We start from the raw sequence: 20,877 nt of genomic DNA, 5'->3' as shown, positions 1-20,877 counted from the left end.
AAAGTGACATATAGCAGGGCACTTGTAACACCAACTACTGAAGAGTGAGTTGTTTCGACTTACGCCGGAGGATCGAAAACAGTAAGATGTTTTATGAAGAGTAAACGGACATCTAAAGTCAAACCTTTCTTGCACAACGTTGTACAGTAAAAAGGCACCATCACAAGTGAACGTATGTAACATATAATTTAAAACGTAAAGTAACTGATATATGACACTAAGCCGATTACAATGAAATTCCTCGTTTGCCACTAAGCTAAGTTGCCCAGTTTTGCCCAGCAGGTTGGACGATCTCCGGGACTTTAGACCCCAGTTTTAAACAACCTCACTCGCACAAAACAGGCGTGTTTGGGGGACTGCACAATTGGTCGAGTTACCGTCAGGATTTCAGTGGAGTCTTTGGAAAACAGTGACAATGGAGAAGAGTACTATGAAGTAAACGTGAGGGACTGGAGACGGCACTAATTGTAATTTAATGTGAAACAGTGCTCAGTGAAATTAAATTAAAATGAAAATCTGCACAGAGCAAAACTTTTTTTAAATTAAATTGCAACATAACCTGAACTCCTGCAAAGTGGCACTAAAGTGCAACTTAAGAAAACAAGCTCCTCTTCAACCATTCTTGGTGATGATCTCGGTGTCACTTTGATTTCTCCTTTTCTTATTTCACCCATGTAAACAATATTAAGAAACTTCCACCTGTGTCACATTTCTTATGTTTGCTCCTTCCTCTCCTTTTCTAATGCTAATGTTGTTCCTGCTTTTATCACATCCCGGATTGATTATTGTAAGTCACTTTTGGCAGATGCCCCTTCTAATCTTATATCACAGCTCCAGCTGATTCAAAACTCAACTGCAAGATTCCTGACACGAACCACCAACAGCGAGCACATCACAGCCATCCTGCTGCACCTTCACGGCTCCCTGTGTCTTACAGGATTGAATATCAAATTCTGTTATTAACCTGCCCACTAAGGTCCTCTCATTCTGTGCCCCCCACTAACCTGCACTCTGTGGGTGACAGCAGGGCCTTCAGCTGTATATAGCGCCATGACTGTGGAATGACCTCCCAAAATTAATGACATCAGCTGACTCACTTTATTTGTTTTTAACTCATTTGCTTAGGAGGACATTAAAGAGACCTGACATTCTGCCCCTTGTTTCAGTTTACCCCCTCTATCTGTCCAGGTACTCGGGGTTTGAATTCCATCCATCCATCCATTCTCTAACCCGCTGAATCCGAACACAGGGTCACGGGGGTCTGCTCGAGCCAATCCCAGCCAACACAGGGCACAAGGCAGGAAACAATCCTGGGCAGGGTACCAACCCATTGCAGGACACACACAAACACACCAAGCACACACTAGGGCCAATTTAGAATCGCCAATCCACCTAACCTGCATGTCTTTGGACTGTGGGAGGAAACCCACGCAGACACGGGGAGAACATACAAACTCCACGCAGGGAGGACCCGGGAAGCGAACCCAGGTCCCCAGATCACCCAACTGCGAGGCAGCAGCGCTACCCACTGCGCCACCGTGCCGCCGGGGTTTGAATTTTTACCACAATTTATGTTATTTGTTCAAGATTTTTTTGTAGTATTATATGTTGTATTTTAGTCTGGATTATTGTATTTTATTCTATTTGAATGTTTTGTATATCCTGTATTTATCTTATTTAGTGAAGATATTATTTGTAGCCAATGTTATATAGGTCCTGTTGTTCTTTCTTAATTTTGGGCATAGGAAGGGTGCTATATAAATAAATTGTGTTCTTATTAGTTTTTTTTTTTCTTTTAATGGCCCGTCGTTCACAATAATAAGTGATATTATTAACTCAGTGTAGCGGCACGATAACACAGTGGGTAGCGCTGCTGCCTCGCAGTTAGGAAACCCGGGTTTCCTCCCACAGTCCAAAGACATGCAGGTTAGGTGCATTGGCGATTCTAAATTGTCCCTAGTGTGTGTGCACCCTGCTCGGTTTGTTTCCTGCCTTGTGCCCTGGGATTGGCTCCAGCAGACCCCGTGACCCTGTAGTTAAGCTATAGCGGGTTGGATAATGGATGGATGGATAAATCAATGTAGAAAATGTATTGCCGTTTTCTTCACATATATGTTTAAAAATATTAGCTTGGCTTAAATGTTTATTCAAAATTGGTTTAGAACAATATTGCACTGTACATTTTAAAAAAAATTAATAACTTTTATTAGTAACGTTTTACTAAACTCTAACGTGGTGTAAACATTGTAATTATATTGTATATTTCGTTTCATGAATGTAAACGAAAAACTGTTTTCAATTAACACAGATCTTGTAATTCTGTGTCGACATGTTAAATGGTTCCCACAGACCCGAACACAACGTAAATGTGTTCGTTTAGTTTGATGTATGACACGACGTGATGGCAGAAACGCTCTGAACTTCACAATGATGCGTATTATTTGGTTTGATGTACTGTTTTTTCCCTTCTCATTTTTATCGCTTTATTTCTGAACGGGTCCTAGACCTGACGTTACTTTCCGGGCTTTGCCGAACCCTTCCAAAAGTAATTTTACGAAATCAGTCCTGAAACGAAGGTGACGCCACTTCCGGGTCTGTAACTGCGGGTCTACAACTGCGGTGCCGTATGGCAGGGGTAGGCAACGTTGGTCCTGGAGTGCCACAGTATGTGCAGGTTTTTGTTCCAACCCAGTTCCTTAACGAGAACTCAATTATTGCTGATGAAGCACATATTGCTTAAGTGACATTTTAATGCTTCATTTTAGTGGTCTCGCTTGTTAAGGTTCTCCAACCTTAATTGCTTATTTCAATCTTAAACTGCTGCATTCAGTGTTTTAATTGCTCCTTATTAACAATAAGATGTAAAACAGGGGTAGGCAATGTCGGTCCTGGTGAGCCGCAGTGGCTACAGGTTTTCATTCAACCCAATTGCTTAATTAGAAACCAATCATTGCCAATCTCAGACCTTATTTAATTTTATGGCTTGTTAGTCTGTGCAATGTAAGGCTTTTATATCGTAGATTTTTTTCCTTTCCAAGGATATCATCCAAATGATTTGAAGCCTAAAACAGATCATTTTCAGTCTGTCACATTTTTCTATTAAGTGTTTTATTAAATCAAACCGTGCATGATGAACACACACAGATGTAATTGGAAAAAAGCTAGCTGGAGAACTGCTGGCTGCTTTGTCTTTTACATCTTATTGCTAATAAGGAGCAATTAAAACACTGAATGCAGCAGTTTAAGATTGAAATAAGCAATTAAGGTTGGAGAACCTTAACAAGCGAGACCACTAAAATGAAGCATTAAAATGTCACTTAAGCAATATGTGCTTCATCAGCAATGATTGAGTTCTCGTTAAGGAACTGGGTTGGAACAAAAACCTGCACATACTGTGGCACTCCAGGACCGACGTTGCCTACCCCTGCCGTATGGTACTCTGGCTCTGCAAGTGGATGGATATTATTGGCACAGCGGAGAAAGGTATTGCTGCAGACTGGAGACATTATGGGCGGATCTGTAGTACAGCGCGCACCGTAACAGAAGGACAACCATCTCTGCAGCAATCCACCAATTAGGCCTGTATGGTAGAGTGGCCAGATGGAAACCACTCCTTAGTAAAAGGCACATGGCAGCCTGCCTGGAGTTTGCCAAAAGGCACCTGAAGGACTCTCAGACCATGAGAAAGAAAATTCTCTGGTCTGATGAGACAAAGATTGAACTCTTTGGTGTGAATGCCAGGCGTCACGTTTGGAGGAAACCAGGCACCGCTCCTCACCAGGCCAATACCATCCCTACAGTGAAGCATGGTGGTGGCAGCATCATGCTGTGGGGATGTTTTTCAGCGGCAGGAACTGGGAGACTAGTCAGGATAAAGGGAAAGATGACTGCAGCAATGTACAGAGACATCCTGGATGAAAACCTGCTCCAGAGCGCTCTTGACCTCAGACTGGGGCAATGGTTCATCTTTCAGCAGGACAACGACCCTAAGCACACAGCCAAGATATCAAAGGAGTGGCTTCAGGACAACTCTGTGAATGTCCTTGAGTGGCCCAGCCAGAGCCCAGACTTGAATCCGATTGAACATCTCTGGAGAGATCTTAAAATGGCTGTGCACCGACGCTTCCCATCCAACCTGATGGAGCTTGAGAGGTGTTGCAAAGAGGAATGGGCGAAACTGGCCAAGGATAGGTGTGCCAAGCTTGTGGCATCATATTCAAAAAGACTTGAAGCTATAATTGCTGCCAAAGGTGCATCGACAAAGTATTGAGCAAAGGCTGTGAATACTTATGTACATGGGATTTCTCAATTTTTTTATTTTTAATAAATTTGCAAAAACCTCAAGTAAACTTTTTTCATGTTGTCATTATGGGGTGTTGTGTGTAGAATTCGGAGGAAAAAAATGAATTTAATCCATTTTGGAATAAGGCTGTGACATAAAAAAATGTGGAAAAAGTGATGAAGCACTGTGAATACTTTCTGGATACACTGTACATGTACACAACACCCAAGAGCGAAGGAATGCGTTATCTGTAAAGGGATCCAACTCCTAACTCCTACAATGGCTGACCCTGCACTTCCAAAATCCAAAAGGTCATGTGAAAAGACAATTAAAGATTGTGGGTAATTGGTATTGTGTATTAATCCCCAACAGTATTTCACTTTCCTTTCTGGTTGAATAGTTACTCCTGACTTTTCACAGAAAGGCCAGGGTGCTCCAGGGGATCCTACTGCTAAGCAACCATTGTACTTTGCGTAAATCTGGATGATTCCACCAGGTGGCAGTGTGAGATAGCGTGTATCTCATGTATCTGTATGTTTACTGCACTGCTGACAACCCTATGTAATTACAAAGACAGTGAATTATTTCCTTCAAGGGCGTTAATCACATTTTAATCATTGTGTTATTAAAGCAAAAAAATAGTACAAAAATTGTCACGTTATTACATTTGAAAAAAAGTTCATCCCCCCAGACTTTGTGAATAAAAACAAGCCACGTGGTATATGAATCTAGTCTTAAACACATTATAAAAATGCGCAAAGAAAAGCATTGATTTTTGGTTTATTTATTTTGTGACGGTAGAGGAGTTGCAGTACTTTGGACTACGTTTTATTTGGCTTGCAGTCCTCAAACGAAGCAAATGAAACTAACGCACAATCGCTTGAAATGAAGGAAGGGTAATCCGAGGACATCGTGGAAGCCGAGCAGAACCCACTCAAGAACCTTGGAAGACCATTTGATTTCGGAATTATCACTGCATGATAAATAAAGATTACATTAGCCGGGATTCGAACCGTGGCAGGTGAGAATTTTGCCACTGAACCACCAATGCCATGGGGTTTAGCTAAAACTCCCTAAACCGCTTCCCATTCATTCTCTATGGTAGTGCTCACTCACCACCGATGCGATCTATTTGCTGACACTTTCGTTTCAGATAAAGAAGCCACTAGATAACAGTATTAGCTATAATTAATGAAATTGTGTAATAACCGAAATTACAGCATTCCACATTTTAAACACAACGATTTACATTAAAGAAAAAGCTGCAGCCTGTTTATGAACGCATATTCTGTAGGCAGGCAAACAGGCAGGGCGGCTAAAAGCGCAGAATAGCGCCCCCCCGAAATGAAAGTGTCTGAAAATAGAGTGAGTTAGCACTTCAAAGTTGTGCCATATATAGGGGAACCATTTACCCATTTTAAAGAGAACCTTTAGATCTGTGACAGGCTCAATACTTTTATAAAACATGAACAGATGGCAAAGGATTTGTGAGAATACCATCCATCCATCCATCCATTTTCCAACCCGCTGAATCCGAACACAGGGTCACGGGGGTCTGCTGGAGCCAATCCCAGCCAACACAGGGCACAAGGCAGGAACCAATCCCAGGCAGGGTGCCAACCCACCGCAGGTGAGAATACCAATAAGTCACAAATTTTAAAGGACTCTTGCTCCATTCAGTTATGCAGGCTAAATTCTTAATCTGTTGGTAGCCTAAAGATTTCAGTTTTTTTTTTTTTTTTCTCTATATTAGTAAGTTTTCAAAGCAGAAAGAACCAACGTCATATACCAAAAAAAAAAAAAACTAATAAAATTGTGCTTGGTCAAACAATAGTTTTACGCACCACACACCTAATTACGAACCACACAACCCAGTAAAGAACCATAAAGTGTAATTGTGTGGGACCAGTGTTTTCAGTGATGGGGTCCAGTTTACCCGAGACCCAACTCTTAATAACTGAACATGGTGGATAGTTATAGATAAATATAATAAAAACACATGTCATTTCCCCTTGGGATTAATAAAGTATCTATCTATCTATCTATCTATCTATCTATCTATCTATCTATCTATCTATCTATCTATCTATCTATCTATCCATTCTCAGCTGATGAAACATTATTCATTTTCATACTAAACTAAACAATTTTGCGATTATCCATTTGAAAAACAAATCGCTGTAATTTTCATGAACATTTATAACATGCCTTACAAAACAGCATTCAACTTTCGCGATCTTCCCCGTTAGATCTGTCTCGATGAAAAAACGTTCCAATGGCGCTATGGATGGTTGCGCAGTTCCTCCTCTCAATGCCTGGAAGCCATTTATCACGCGTTTAAACCCAATAATCAACATCAGAGCTGTGGACCGTTTCTCAATAATAAAGCTGCGTGCTTTGTGCACAATTAAACAGAAACAACAATTTTAAATAAGGTATTGACTAGAAATCATCGAACTTAAAGTAAGTAGTTTAAGTGTTAGATGGGTATCCTGTCTCAATTCTGAATAAGTGGCCAGCTATGAACAACAAGACTAACTGAACCATACCTTTCTTAAGTGCTTTGTTGAACAAAGTTTTAAGGGAGAGAGGAATAGTAGACTTCTTCCGGTTTTGTCTCTCGTTTTCTCTTCGACCCATTTCTGCATACGCCAATGTTGCTCCTGAATGGAAGTGAAAGACAAGCGTATAAAACGTAGCGTGGTTTTATCATCGCAGAAGGAGTGGGCTGTACCATTTCTCTAGATTCTCTACTGTGAAACTTGCATTTGGTGCTGGGGGTGTGGGATGGTGGGTATATCGGTTACCCACTGGCTACAGAAATCGACAGCGAAAGAGAGTGAGGATTATGGGTTTAAAATGATCATTGTTGTTACATACACTCAATAAATAAATAATAAAAATGGGCATGTTGCTAGACAGAGTACAGCGAAATTGTTACTCTGCATCTTCTTATCAATATGCAACACGTCGCCACCCTCCTGTGCCATGATTAGTGAGTATGAAGCACTTACCACGAAAAGGAGCAGTCTACAGGAAATGTTTGAACTGTTTTGTCTGCGTCCCCTGCTTGGTGAAATGAGTTTAGTTTTATTGGTTAAAAAAAGTGAGTCAATCAAACACATAAACGGACAACACATGATCTGTACGTCCTAAAACTTTACTAAACGTTAAAATAATAATGATAAAACGAAACCTGCAGTGAAATGTTTTATTTATTGCATACTTACTGTATACTTGGCATGGATACAAAACTTAGGAATCTGCCAAAAGAAAGCTCCTCCAAGGCACTTTCAGGGCTTCCACTAAGAACCCACTAAGGAAGTTGCTAGAAAGTCAATATTCACAACTGGAATCATTTCCTACTCAGCCATCAGTGAAAACGAGACGATCCCTCCATGGGTGATACCATAACTAGAGACAGAAAAGACTTTAGACCTCATGTACCTTAGTTTGGCAGACCGGTAGAGAATCGCAGAGGTGTATCCTGCAGTCTGCTGGGCTTCTGCAAATATGATGGTTTAACTGCTGTGTCTTTGTGTGAATCTTTTGCTACTAAATAGCTCCATGTCTTTGTTTAGAGAGGGGTTGTTGTTATTATTTATTTATTTATTTTTAAGAAGAAGAGTTTTTCCCTGGACTGATGGCATTCAGGATTGCGTTGATGGCTTGTTGAACAGTTATGTAAAGGCTGGGCACCCCTAAACGAATGACATTATTATTATTATTATTTATTATTATTTTTTTTTTTGACATTTAAGGTAAAAAAGGAATGATAACTTCGACAGTAAACTGAAAACAAATGACGATATTAACGTTATATACAATTTATAATTTTTATAAAAATATTATTTATTTATTTAAAGAATCATAGCTTTTCCCTGCATTGATGGCATTCAAGATTGTATTGATGGCTTATTAAACAGTTATGCAAACGTTGGGCACCCCTAAACTAATGACGTTATTGTTATTATTATTATTTATTTATTTATTTATTTATTTATTTGACATTTAAGTAAAAAAAGGAATTATAACTTCGACGGTAAACTGAAAAAAAATGAAGATATTAACGTTATATACAATTTACAATTTTTATAAAAAATATTATTTATTTATTTATTTATTTAAAGAATCATAGCTTTTCCCTGCATTGATGGCATTCAAGATTGTATTGATGGCTTATTAAGCAGTTATGCAAAGGTTGGGCACCCCTAAACGAATGACGTTATTATTATTATTATTATTATTATTATTATTATTTTTAACATTTAAGTAAAAAAGGAATTATAACTTCGACAGTAAACTGAAAACAAATGAAGATTTTAACGTTATATACAATTTGCAATTTTACAAAAATATTATTATTATTAATATTATAAATTTATAAATAAAAGAGTGAATGTGGCATTTAACAGTGGTGTGAAGCCTCTTGCGAAACTAATTTAAAGACTTTCCGTATTCCGCGCTTTCTTGTTGTCCTTACCCGATGGCGTACATAACAGTTTTGGTTCTCCCTCATTGTTTTGCTACGTCGTTCGTACAGGCAGTACCGAGAGAATGTAATAATGTCGCCGGTTGTGAATAAGTTAACAACCTATAAAACTAGTTTCTGAGATGAAATTAAACTGAACTCTGTTAGTAAACTGATTATAACGTGCTTCTTCCATGATACAATCGAATCGTAGAAATGACGCCTCAACAAGCGTTACAACATCATCTTGTTTGTTAAGTTTTAAAATCAAAATGAGTATAGTTTAGTCAATCCAATTGTAATTCTTCCAAATAATTATAATGTAAGTAAATAAGTGACCATTTAAATTAAAAGAAGAAAATAAAGGCTAAAGATTAACTGACGCAAATTCAGAGCCATTACTCAGCAAGTAGTCGTGGCCGAGTGGTTAAGGCGATGGACTAGAAATCCATTGGGGTCTCCCCGCGCAGGTTCGAATCCTGCCGACTACGGAAAGTTTGTTTATAATGCGTCATTTAGAATAAATAGGATGTAAAACAAGAAATCTGAAATCTTGATAAGAATAGGAAAGTAGAGTATATGCTATCGAATGGTCATGTATCGTATGCATGTGGTGTTGATGTTTAAAGTGCAGTGTTTTATGAAATTGTCTCCAAGTTAAATACTTTTCAACAGTTGTTTTGATTCGACAAAATGGGAGAATAAAATTGCCCCTTCCACTCCGCACAATTTATGCTGAAGAAAAGAGAAAACAATATATATCCATACACTCACCGATCACTTTATTTGGTTTCACCTTGCAAGTACCGGGCTGGAATCCCTTTTTCCTTCAGGACTGCCTTATTTCATCGTGGCATAGATTCGTGCTGGAAACATTCCTCGGGGATTTTGGTCTGTATTCTCGCAGATTTGACGGCTGCACATCCAGGATGCAAATCTCCTAATACACCACACCCCAAAGGTGTTCTATTGGATCGAGATCTGGTGACCGTGGAGGACATTTGAGTCCAATTAACTTATTGTCATGTTCAAGAAACCAGAACAAGATGATTTGAGCTTTGTGACGTGGCAAGTTATCCTGCTGGAAGTAGCCAACAGAAGATAGGCACACTCCAGTCATAAAGGGATGGACATGGTCAGCAACAATAGCAGACTGTGGCATTTTAACGTTGCTCGATTAGTATTAAGGGGCCCAGTTTGTGCCAAGAAAATATCCCGCACACCATGGCTTTCATGTATGATGGTAGTTCTTGGGTGTTGTACCGTGTTACCATTATGAATGTAGTGAGAAGGCAAGCAAAATGACACCTTTAATTGCATAACTAAAAAGATTACAACATTCAAGCTTTCGAGGTAACTCAGGCCCCTTCTTCAGGCAAGATGTAAATTCTGACCCAACCATCCGAATGACGCAACATCAAGACTCATCATACTAGCCAACGTTTTTCCAGTCATCTATTGTCCATATAGATAGACAGATAGATAGACAGATAGATAGATGTACCGCCCTAAGGTTCTTGAATAACGATTATGTCAATTTTCTTTGCAGACATGGTACTCACGTTGGATTACGATATTGTTTTTCAGGTTTTAGTTACCTGGCGACGAGGAAAACATAATAGGAACGAAGCGACATCGCACTGCAATATCAGAACCACCCATTATTACATTAGCTGGAACTGCCTTAAATGAAGAATGTCACTCTTCTTCTTTGTAGTGTTACTCACCAAGTAGTCGTGGCCGAGTGGTTAAGGCGATGGACTTGAAATCCATTGGGGTTTCCCCGCGCAGGTTCGAATCCTGCCGACTACGAACACTTGTTTTTGGTGTTGAAAAAGTGAATTCACAGCTGCCATTAGTCACAAGTTCGCTTGTGCTGCTCCTACATGAGCTAATACTGCCACCCTTACACAAAGTGACATATAGCAGGGCACTTGTAACACCAACTACTGAAGAGTGAGTTGTTTCGACTTACGCCGGAGGATCGAAAACAGTAAGATGTTTTATGAAGAGTAAACGGACATCTAAAGTCAAACCTTTCTTGCACAACGTTGTACAGTAAAAAGGCACCATCACAAGTGAACGTATGTAACATATAATTTAAAACGTAAAGTAACTGATATATGACACTAAGCCGATTACAATGAAATTCCTCGTTTGCCACTAAGCTAAGTTGCCCAGTTTTGCCCAGCAGGTTGGACGATCTCCGGGACTTTAGACCCCAGTTTTAAACAACCTCACTCGCACAAAACAGGCGTGTTTGGGGGACTGCACAATTGGTCGAGTTACCGTCAGGATTTCAGTGGAGTCTTTGGAAAACAGTGACAATGGAGAAGAGTACTATGAAGTAAACGTGAGGGACTGGAGACGGCACTAATTGTAATTTAATGTGAAACAGTGCTCAGTGAAATTAAATTAAAATGAAAATCTGCACAGAGCAAAACTTTTTTTAAATTAAATTGCAACATAACCTGAACTCCTGCAAAGTGGCACTAAAGTGCAACTTAAGAAAACAAGCTCCTCTTCAACCATTCTTGGTGATGATCTCGGTGTCACTTTGATTTCTCCTTTTCTTATTTCACCCATGTAAACAATATTAAGAAACTTCCACCTGTGTCACATTTCTTATGTTTGCTCCTTCCTCTCCTTTTCTAATGCTAATGTTGTTCCTGCTTTTATCACATCCCGGATTGATTATTGTAAGTCACTTTTGGCAGATGCCCCTTCTAATCTTATATCACAGCTCCAGCTGATTCAAAACTCAACTGCAAGATTCCTGACACGAACCACCAACAGCGAGCACATCACAGCCATCCTGCTGCACCTTCACGGCTCCCTGTGTCTTACAGGATTGAATATCAAATTCTGTTATTAACCTGCCCACTAAGGTCCTCTCATTCTGTGCCCCCCACTAACCTGCACTCTGTGGGTGACAGCAGGGCCTTCAGCTGTATATAGCGCCATGACTGTGGAATGACCTCCCAAAATTAATGACATCAGCTGACTCACTTTATTTGTTTTTAACTCATTTGCTTAGGAGGACATTAAAGAGACCTGACATTCTGCCCCTTGTTTCAGTTTACCCCCTCTATCTGTCCAGGTACTCGGGGTTTGAATTCCATCCATCCATCCATTCTCTAACCCGCTGAATCCGAACACAGGGTCACGGGGGTCTGCTCGAGCCAATCCCAGCCAACACAGGGCACAAGGCAGGAAACAATCCTGGGCAGGGTACCAACCCATTGCAGGACACACACAAACACACCAAGCACACACTAGGGCCAATTTAGAATCGCCAATCCACCTAACCTGCATGTCTTTGGACTGTGGGAGGAAACCCACGCAGACACGGGGAGAACATACAAACTCCACGCAGGGAGGACCCGGGAAGCGAACCCAGGTCCCCAGATCACCCAACTGCGAGGCAGCAGCGCTACCCACTGCGCCACCGTGCCGCCGGGGTTTGAATTTTTACCACAATTTATGTTATTTGTTCAAGATTTTTTTGTAGTATTATATGTTGTATTTTAGTCTGGATTATTGTATTTTATTCTATTTGAATGTTTTGTATATCCTGTATTTATCTTATTTAGTGAAGATATTATTTGTAGCCAATGTTATATAGGTCCTGTTGTTCTTTCTTAATTTTGGGCATAGGAAGGGTGCTATATAAATAAATTGTGTTCTTATTAGTTTTTTTTTTTCTTTTAATGGCCCGTCGTTCACAATAATAAGTGATATTATTAACTCAGTGTAGCGGCACGATAACACAGTGGGTAGCGCTGCTGCCTCGCAGTTAGGAAACCCGGGTTTCCTCCCACAGTCCAAAGACATGCAGGTTAGGTGCATTGGCGATTCTAAATTGTCCCTAGTGTGTGTGCACCCTGCTCGGTTTGTTTCCTGCCTTGTGCCCTGGGATTGGCTCCAGCAGACCCCGTGACCCTGTAGTTAAGCTATAGCGGGTTGGATAATGGATGGATGGATAAATCAATGTAGAAAATGTATTGCCGTTTTCTTCACATATATGTTTAAAAATATTAGCTTGGCTTAAATGTTTATTCAAAATTGGTTTAGAACAATATTGCACTGTACATTTTAAAAAAAATTAATAACTTTTATTAGTAACGTTTTACTAAACTCTAACGTGGTGTAAACATTGTAATTATATTGTATATTTCGTTTCATGAATGTAAACGAAAAACTGTTTTCAATTAACACAGATCTTGTAATTCTGTGTCGACATGTTAAATGGTTCCCACAGACCCGAACACAACGTAAATGTGTTCGTTTAGTTTGATGTATGACACGACGTGATGGCAGAAACGCTCTGAACTTCACAATGATGCGTATTATTTGGTTTGATGTACTGTTTTTTCCCTTCTCATTTTTATCGCTTTATTTCTGAACGGGTCCTAGACCTGACGTTACTTTCCGGGCTTTGCCGAACCCTTCCAAAAGTAATTTTACGAAATCAGTCCTGAAACGAAGGTGACGCCACTTCCGGGTCTGTAACTGCGGGTCTACAACTGCGGTGCCGTATGGCAGGGGTAGGCAACGTTGGTCCTGGAGTGCCACAGTATGTGCAGGTTTTTGTTCCAACCCAGTTCCTTAACGAGAACTCAATTATTGCTGATGAAGCACATATTGCTTAAGTGACATTTTAATGCTTCATTTTAGTGGTCTCGCTTGTTAAGGTTCTCCAACCTTAATTGCTTATTTCAATCTTAAACTGCTGCATTCAGTGTTTTAATTGCTCCTTATTAACAATAAGATGTAAAACAGGGGTAGGCAATGTCGGTCCTGGTGAGCCGCAGTGGCTACAGGTTTTCATTCAACCCAATTGCTTAATTAGAAACCAATCATTGCCAATCTCAGACCTTATTTAATTTTATGGCTTGTTAGTCTGTGCAATGTAAGGCTTTTATATCGTAGATTTTTTTCCTTTCCAAGGATATCATCCAAATGATTTGAAGCCTAAAACAGATCATTTTCAGTCTGTCACATTTTTCTATTAAGTGTTTTATTAAATCAAACCGTGCATGATGAACACACACAGATGTAATTGGAAAAAAGCTAGCTGGAGAACTGCTGGCTGCTTTGTCTTTTACATCTTATTGCTAATAAGGAGCAATTAAAACACTGAATGCAGCAGTTTAAGATTGAAATAAGCAATTAAGGTTGGAGAACCTTAACAAGCGAGACCACTAAAATGAAGCATTAAAATGTCACTTAAGCAATATGTGCTTCATCAGCAATGATTGAGTTCTCGTTAAGGAACTGGGTTGGAACAAAAACCTGCACATACTGTGGCACTCCAGGACCGACGTTGCCTACCCCTGCCGTATGGTACTCTGGCTCTGCAAGTGGATGGATATTATTGGCACAGCGGAGAAAGGTATTGCTGCAGACTGGAGACATTATGGGCGGATCTGTAGTACAGCGCGCACCGTAACACGTTTTGCGCATGCTCTAAACCGAAAACGACTGTTGTTATCGCGGGCGGATCTGACGTCGGAAAACAGGTCGGATTTGCGCACGGTTGTCCAGCTAGTGAGTGCTTTCTGAAAGTCACAATTCCAAATACATAACAGAAAAGGTTTAGCGATTTAACATGGATATGGACGATTCCTACAGTTCACTGAGACTGCAAATCGTTGCCAGCATTAAGAGGATAGCGAAATCATATTCTCAAGATGTCCAGCGTCAGATTGCACAGTTGCAGAGAGGAGAGGTGCCTACTTACCTGCTTAAAAGTAATTCACAAGATTGGAAAGTCCTGAAGAACGAAGACAGGTTTGATTACTGCGTGACTGTAATAACAGAGAAGGCGATTACGGAAGCTGCGGAGCTCATTATGTATGAATATGAAGGGCTTGTAGAAAAATTATTTGCAACTTTCAATTGTAAAGTATTCGAGGACATGCCCGAAACTGACCACTTGAATCTTCAGCAAGAAAAAAACAGAAGCGACTTGCAGCCAGTGTGGGAATCCGTGTGTTGCAAAGAGGATACTCTTCGCCGAGAAAGCAGCAGCGATCAGCTTGTTTCAGGAAAACCAGAAGCCGGAGAAGAACACCTTAGTGTTGAGCATCGGGCGCCAGACATGACTCACGACGTAGCGAATGAAACATATGACTGTAAACGGAAGCCTGAAGTACATGACAGCTTTGGGACACACAGAAATCGTTATTTGACCAGATCAGCTTGTGTTATTTCCCGTGTTTCTAAAATTCGGAAAGAAATCCATCCAGGTTTAAGAAGTCGGGTAGCCGGATATCAAGGTGGGTTTTAAGTTAATTTAATATATGTCGTTGTTGCCTATGGGCTAAACATTACATTTACATGCCAGAATAACCATTTTATAAATTTATTTACAATACATTCTTTAATATATTAAAATAAAACAAAGTAATTCACCAGGTCGGCAACAAAAAGGAGACTAACAGTGTGGCAAGGGACAAGCATTATTAGCAGGGCACTAGTTAAAGCCTATGTTGCCTAATAATGGGTCAAAGAAGTGTTTGCTATTATGGATTGTGCATACGTTGTCCTGCAATTACTTTAAATTCTTTATCAATAAAATGGAATACTGTTGGGAATCTGTTAAAGAAATTTTTCAAACAATTGTTAGGAATATTTTCTGCACATAAAGAACCATAGACACGTGGAGTAAGTTACCAAGTAGTAGTGTGGTAGTGAGTATAACTTTAGGAAACATCTGAACTCGACTCGGTATTATTTTGGAGAATGCAGGAAAATAGGATCACAGAGTATGTTGATGAATAACCTGTTCTCCTCAACATTGTTTTAATATTCTAAAGTTATACCTTCTGAAAGGGTTACACGCATTCCGGTTTCTTGTTTTAGCTCTTGTAGGTTTTATAACATACAAAAACACCGCTAACCCTGAACACACTGGCGTCTATTGTGAAAAAAGAGGGTTGTGGCAAATTTGGATGCCATTGTGAAAAAAGAAATCCCCTCCTTTCCGTTCAGGGGGCACTCTCATGGAGCACTTTTAGCCACAGGCTCATTCCACCACAGTTTATTAAGAAGATACGTCAGGGGATCTTCATTTCTGCCCACTGCTATTGGGTCATTCTGTGCTTCCTCCCGATACTCTTTAGGTTCATTTTGAAATTTCCGCACATTATACATCTATGTATTGACTGATTGTATTATCTGTTCTGCATATCTGTATCCTTGTTTTTATGTTTCTGTTGCTGTATCCATCTAAATTTCCCCTTAGGATTAATAAGGCGTATCTGATCTATTCTAATATACTTTTATGTCTAAGGTAATTCACCACAGCTAAAACTATATACATTTTTGACAAACCATTTGTAGAATAAAGAAAAAAAATAAACATGATTACATTCTAAAACTCGCTTATCCCAGTTCAGAGCTGGGTCAGGCCTAAGCCTGTCCTGGCAGCAACATGGAAGAAGTCCTAGTAAATTTACAAAAGGAAAGGTTACACTCATTTCTAGATGGTGACAGTTCCAGAGTATAGAATTATTTGCAAACTGGAATGTAATGGCTGTCAGCTTCAATTGTATTGGCAGTGAACTTGTAATATATACAAATCATAATATATTCCTACTTAGATACAGGTTTAGTAAAAGTGACTTTGCTTTGACAGCCGGTAAGCATCAGAAGCCATGTGGGAACATAAGTGATCAATTTAAAAGCCACGGTGTCTCATTTGTTTTCTTGTTTGTAATGGTATAAAGGGATATTTCAGTGTGGGAGTCGGAGATGTGCATTATTCTCTTTTTTATGGTAAATAGATTAAAGAATCAATTCTATGTGAGAGCAGAGTATTTCACTTCTTAAAGTGATGCCTTAGAGTAAAAAGCAATCCATTTCTACTTTTTTTACAATATGGTAGCACATAACATTTCTTAGATTGTCATTTGTGTGCACACATGTATAAGATCATGTTATACCTATGCTGTTCAAAATACTGGCTCTTTTTAATGGCACTATGCGGTTCTTTACCGTGTTGTGTGGTTCCTCGTAAAACTGTTGGTGGACAAAGTACCATTTTATTTTGACACGGGTTCCTTGTATATGAAGTTGGTTCTTTCTGCTTTGAAAATCCTACTAATACATAAATCCATCCATCCATCCATTATCCAACCCACTATATCCTATCTACAGGGTCACAGGGGTCTGCTGGAGCCAATCCCAGCCAACACAGGGCGCAAGGCAGGAAACAAACCCCGGGCAGGGCGCCAACCCACCGCAGGGCCTAATACATAGAAAAAAAACAAAATCTTTAATGTATGGTAGGCTTCAGGATACTAACAGATTAAAAAAACATGGACTACAAATGCCTTCTGGTACTTCATCGATCTGTTATTATTTATTCCCTGTTACTCACTGTATGGAGTCTCATACAGATCTAAATAAATCAATGGTTCTTTCTGGAACCTTCATGTGGATGGGTATTTTGGGAACAAAAACACTCTGAAGAATCACTATTGGCACCTTTATGTTTAATATATTAGAACAATATAGAGAAGAACTGGCCATTTCTATCCACTGTATTCTTCCGAAATAACATCAAGTCTAGTTCTCAAAGTCCCTGAAGTCCTACTGTCTAACACACTCCATGGTAGCTTTATCCATGTCTCTGTGGTGCGCTGTGTCTGTAGAATTTACCCATAAGAAGTTTCCAACTGTGTTTTTGATGAGCTTATTTTAAAGTCGCAGTTTCAATCCATTGAACTACTTCCCTTTATAATTTTAAACACTTCAGGTGGGTTACGTCAGGAAGGGCATCCGGTGTAAGATTTTGCCAAATTAATATGCGGACAAGATGATCCGCTGTGGCAGCCCCTAACGGGAGCAGCCGAAAGAAGAAGAAGAAGTCAGGTCTCCTCTTAATGTTTTCTGCTTAAACTGTAAAGGCTCGTTTCTTTTAACCTTTCCTCACACTTCATCCCTTGTAGCCCTGGCATCAGCCTAGTTCCTCTTCTCTGGACCTTTTCTAATGCTGTTATTTCCTTTTTGTATCCTGGAGACCAAAACTGCACACAGTACTCCAGATGAGGCCTCACCAGTGTGTTATAAAGCTTCAGCAGAACCTCCCGTGACTTGTGCTCTACACATCAGGGCGCTATATAACCTGATATTCCATTAGCCTTCTTAGTGGCTTCTGAACACTCTCTGGTGGTTGATTGTGTTGAGTCCACTACAACTCCTAAGTCCTTCTCATAAGGTATACTTTTGATTTTTAGACCTCCCATTGCATATACAAATGTCACATTTTGACTTCCTACATGTAATACTTTACTGACATGAAATTTCATCTTCCACAAATTTTCCCAAGCCTGTATGCTGTCCAAGTCCATCTGTAATGATTCAATGGATTCTAGATCACCTGCCAGTCCTCCTAGCCTGGTGTCATCTGCAAACTTAACCAGCCTGTTTTTTCTGCTCCTACCCAAATCATTTATATTTATTAAAAATAGCAGCGGTGACCCCTGTGGAGCGCCATTCTTAACAGCACCCAATTCTGATGAGGTTCCTCACACCATCATCCTCTGCTTCCTGTGTGTAAGCCAGTTTTGCACCCTTCTACAAACAACACCCTGAACTCCCACTTCTATTAGTTTATGGGAATGTACTGTACCGAAATCTCGTGTCTCATCGGCTGATTTGTATTTGTGATACTTCTCAATGTAAATAACCAGAATATTTTAGGGCTGAGGATTTGCTACTGAATACATTTCCGGTTTTGTTTTTCCTTTTGATACTCTTAGACTTTTGTCTTTTCTCACAGGATCTACCGAAGCCTCTTTGCATCTTGAAGTTGGCCTTAGCCACGTGGGCAGTGCAAACATCTTCTCTTTGGAAAATGAAGAAGGATCTCCCAAATATGTTTCAAATAACATGGAGCAACCCGATACGTTTTCAGACTGTAATTCAGAGCGAGGGTCAATGAACACTGAAGGAAAAGAGTCAATTAGGGTGAAAGAAGAGGCCTCCGAAGTCAATTTAGATTCTGATACTAAGGGGAAAGTTTTTGTTGTAAAATGTGTAGAAGAAAACATCTTCAGCATGAATGCAGCACAACATAGCAGCTCTCTGCCCACTGCTGAAGAACACCATTTATGTAATGGTGGGCACGAGGAAACGGAGAGAACAGACAAGAAGCATATAAAGACAGAGTGTTTAAAAGAGTTGCAGCAAGCCCATGCTTCAGATGAGATGCACATCAATGAGAAAAGCACAGAGACCCCCACAAAATTAGATGGTGCCCAAAACAGAAACCAGAAAGCGGGAAACAGCAATGCAGGTACTGCTTTGGGAAAGCCCGTTATCCAAATGATAAACCTAAAATTAACGCAAACTGAAAACAACACATACCGAAGCACAGAATTTGGGAAGACTGGATACGTTAACGTTTGTGAAGATGTTCACCCAGGAGAAAACGTTCACCAATATCCTATAAGTAAAAAACCTTTCATCCATCCTGCAGTCCTTAATGAACATCAAAAAAAGCACCCAGCAAAAAAGCCACACCAGTGCAATGAATGTGGCAAGAGTTTCCAACAGGCGGCACACCTTAAAATACATAAGAGCATTCACACCGGAGAAAAACCGTTTCAGTGTAATGAATGTGGAAAAGCTTTCAGCCTGGCTTTGTACCTTAAAAGACATGAAAGAATTCATATGGGGAAGACTTTTCACCAATGTACTGAATGTGGAAAAAGTTTTTGCTATGCTGAAAACCTCATAAGACACAAGAAACTTCACTCTGGTGAAAAGCCCTACCATTGTGCTGAATGTGGGAAGGCGTTCAGCCAGGCTTGGAACCTTAAAGCACATAAGATGATTCACACAGGAGAAAAACTGTACAAGTGCACTCAGTGTGAAAAGGCTTTTTACCATAATACAGAGCTCAGACGACATCAAAGATGTCACACAGGAGAAAAGCCATTCCAGTGTAATGAATGTGGAAAGGCCTTCAGCAGGTTGTCTACTTTAAAGGCACACAGAAGGATCCACACTGGGGAAAAACCGTACGAGTGTGCCGAATGTGGAAAAACGTTTACTTGGTTTATATCTTTTAAAAAACATAAGAATATACACGCAGAAGAAAAGAAGTACCAGTGCAGTGAATGTGGAGTAACGTTCTCTTATTCTATATCCTTAATGAAACATAAGAGAACTCATACTGGGAAGAAGGTACATTAAGGAGGTGAACATGGAAGGAACTTCAGCCAGATTGCTCTCCTTAAAGCACATAAGAGACGTTGCATTTGAAAAAAGCTGCAACAGTACAGAAAATGTAGAAATACTTTCAACATTCACACGGGCGGAAAAACGGCTTCAATTTACTAAGTATGGAAAGATTTATTCATAATGGGGCAGGCATTAGCATTGCTTTCAAGTCCTTTGCCTGCTCACTCCCTATCTGACTGGAGTTTGAATGTGGAGACTTGAATTCAATTTAATTGCTCATTCTGTGCATTGATGGGCAGTGTGATGTATTGGCATCCTGTTTGTCTTTGGATCCTTCCATGTGCTGATGCAGACAGAAAAGACCCCTATGACCCTGAAATTATCAGATTGGAGAATGCTAAAAAGAGAACTGATGTTTTCCATGTAAATTTCAGTAGCAGTTAATCTATTTTAATTATACATGGGACTGAACCTAATTGAGGGTGATTTGTAAACTGGGCTGTGTGTAGGAAAAGAGAAAAATATAGTGTGTGTGTGTTCTGCACATTGTGGGTCTGTGTCTCTGGCTGTAGTTGGGCTGATCTTTCCACTATATACTATCCATCCCCAGTGGCTCCACCCGTGTAGTAGTGAAACAGGACAAACTTTGAAAATCAATAAACAAACAGGTACCGCTAGCTAAGCGGAGGCAAAGTACACTCCAAAACTCGGAGGTAGATCAACTCGAACAGAGGCTGGCGTGTGAGTGAGGAGGGCCCTGCTCAGCATCCCACTCCCCTCGGCCTGCAGCCTGTCTCTTGGATTAGCATGAATATATCGCTGTTGCAAGAGAACTATGATTCTTAGTGCGATGAGAGAAGTTGCAAAATCAACCGGAATGTTCAAGCAAATTGTAGAAAAAAACTTGATCTAAATCCGTTAAGTAGTT

General features: G+C 40.0%; 1 protein-coding gene and 2 non-coding genes across 3 annotated transcripts in view; all 3 read left to right on the top strand.

The window, feature by feature from the left end:
* Positions 1–9,162: 9,162 nt before the first annotated feature.
* trnas-aga (transfer RNA serine (anticodon AGA)) lies at positions 9,163–9,244 on the top strand. Its single transcript has one exon. It is a non-coding gene; the product is annotated as a tRNA-Ser (tRNA).
* A 1,239-nt stretch (positions 9,245–10,483) lies between these two features.
* trnas-uga (transfer RNA serine (anticodon UGA)) lies at positions 10,484–10,565 on the top strand. The gene has a single exon. It is a non-coding gene; the product is annotated as a tRNA-Ser (tRNA).
* Positions 10,566–14,245: 3,680 nt separating this feature from the next.
* The window catches only part of LOC114663032 (uncharacterized), a 77,597-nt gene continuing 70,965 nt past the window's right edge, over positions 14,246–20,877 (top strand). The window contains exons 1-2 of the mRNA XM_051934907.1: positions 14,246–15,034; positions 18,544–19,956. Coding sequence (XP_051790867.1) covers positions 14,365–15,034; positions 18,544–19,956 — 2,083 coding nt within the window. The 5' untranslated portion in view covers positions 14,246–14,364. The remainder of the gene's footprint in view (positions 15,035–18,543; positions 19,957–20,877) is intronic.

The sequence above is a fragment of the Erpetoichthys calabaricus genome, chromosome 12, assembly GCF_900747795.2.
Source record: "Erpetoichthys calabaricus chromosome 12, fErpCal1.3, whole genome shotgun sequence".
NCBI classification, from domain to species: domain Eukaryota; kingdom Metazoa; phylum Chordata; class Cladistia; order Polypteriformes; family Polypteridae; genus Erpetoichthys; species Erpetoichthys calabaricus.
This window is presented reverse-complemented; position numbering and strand designations above follow the sequence as displayed.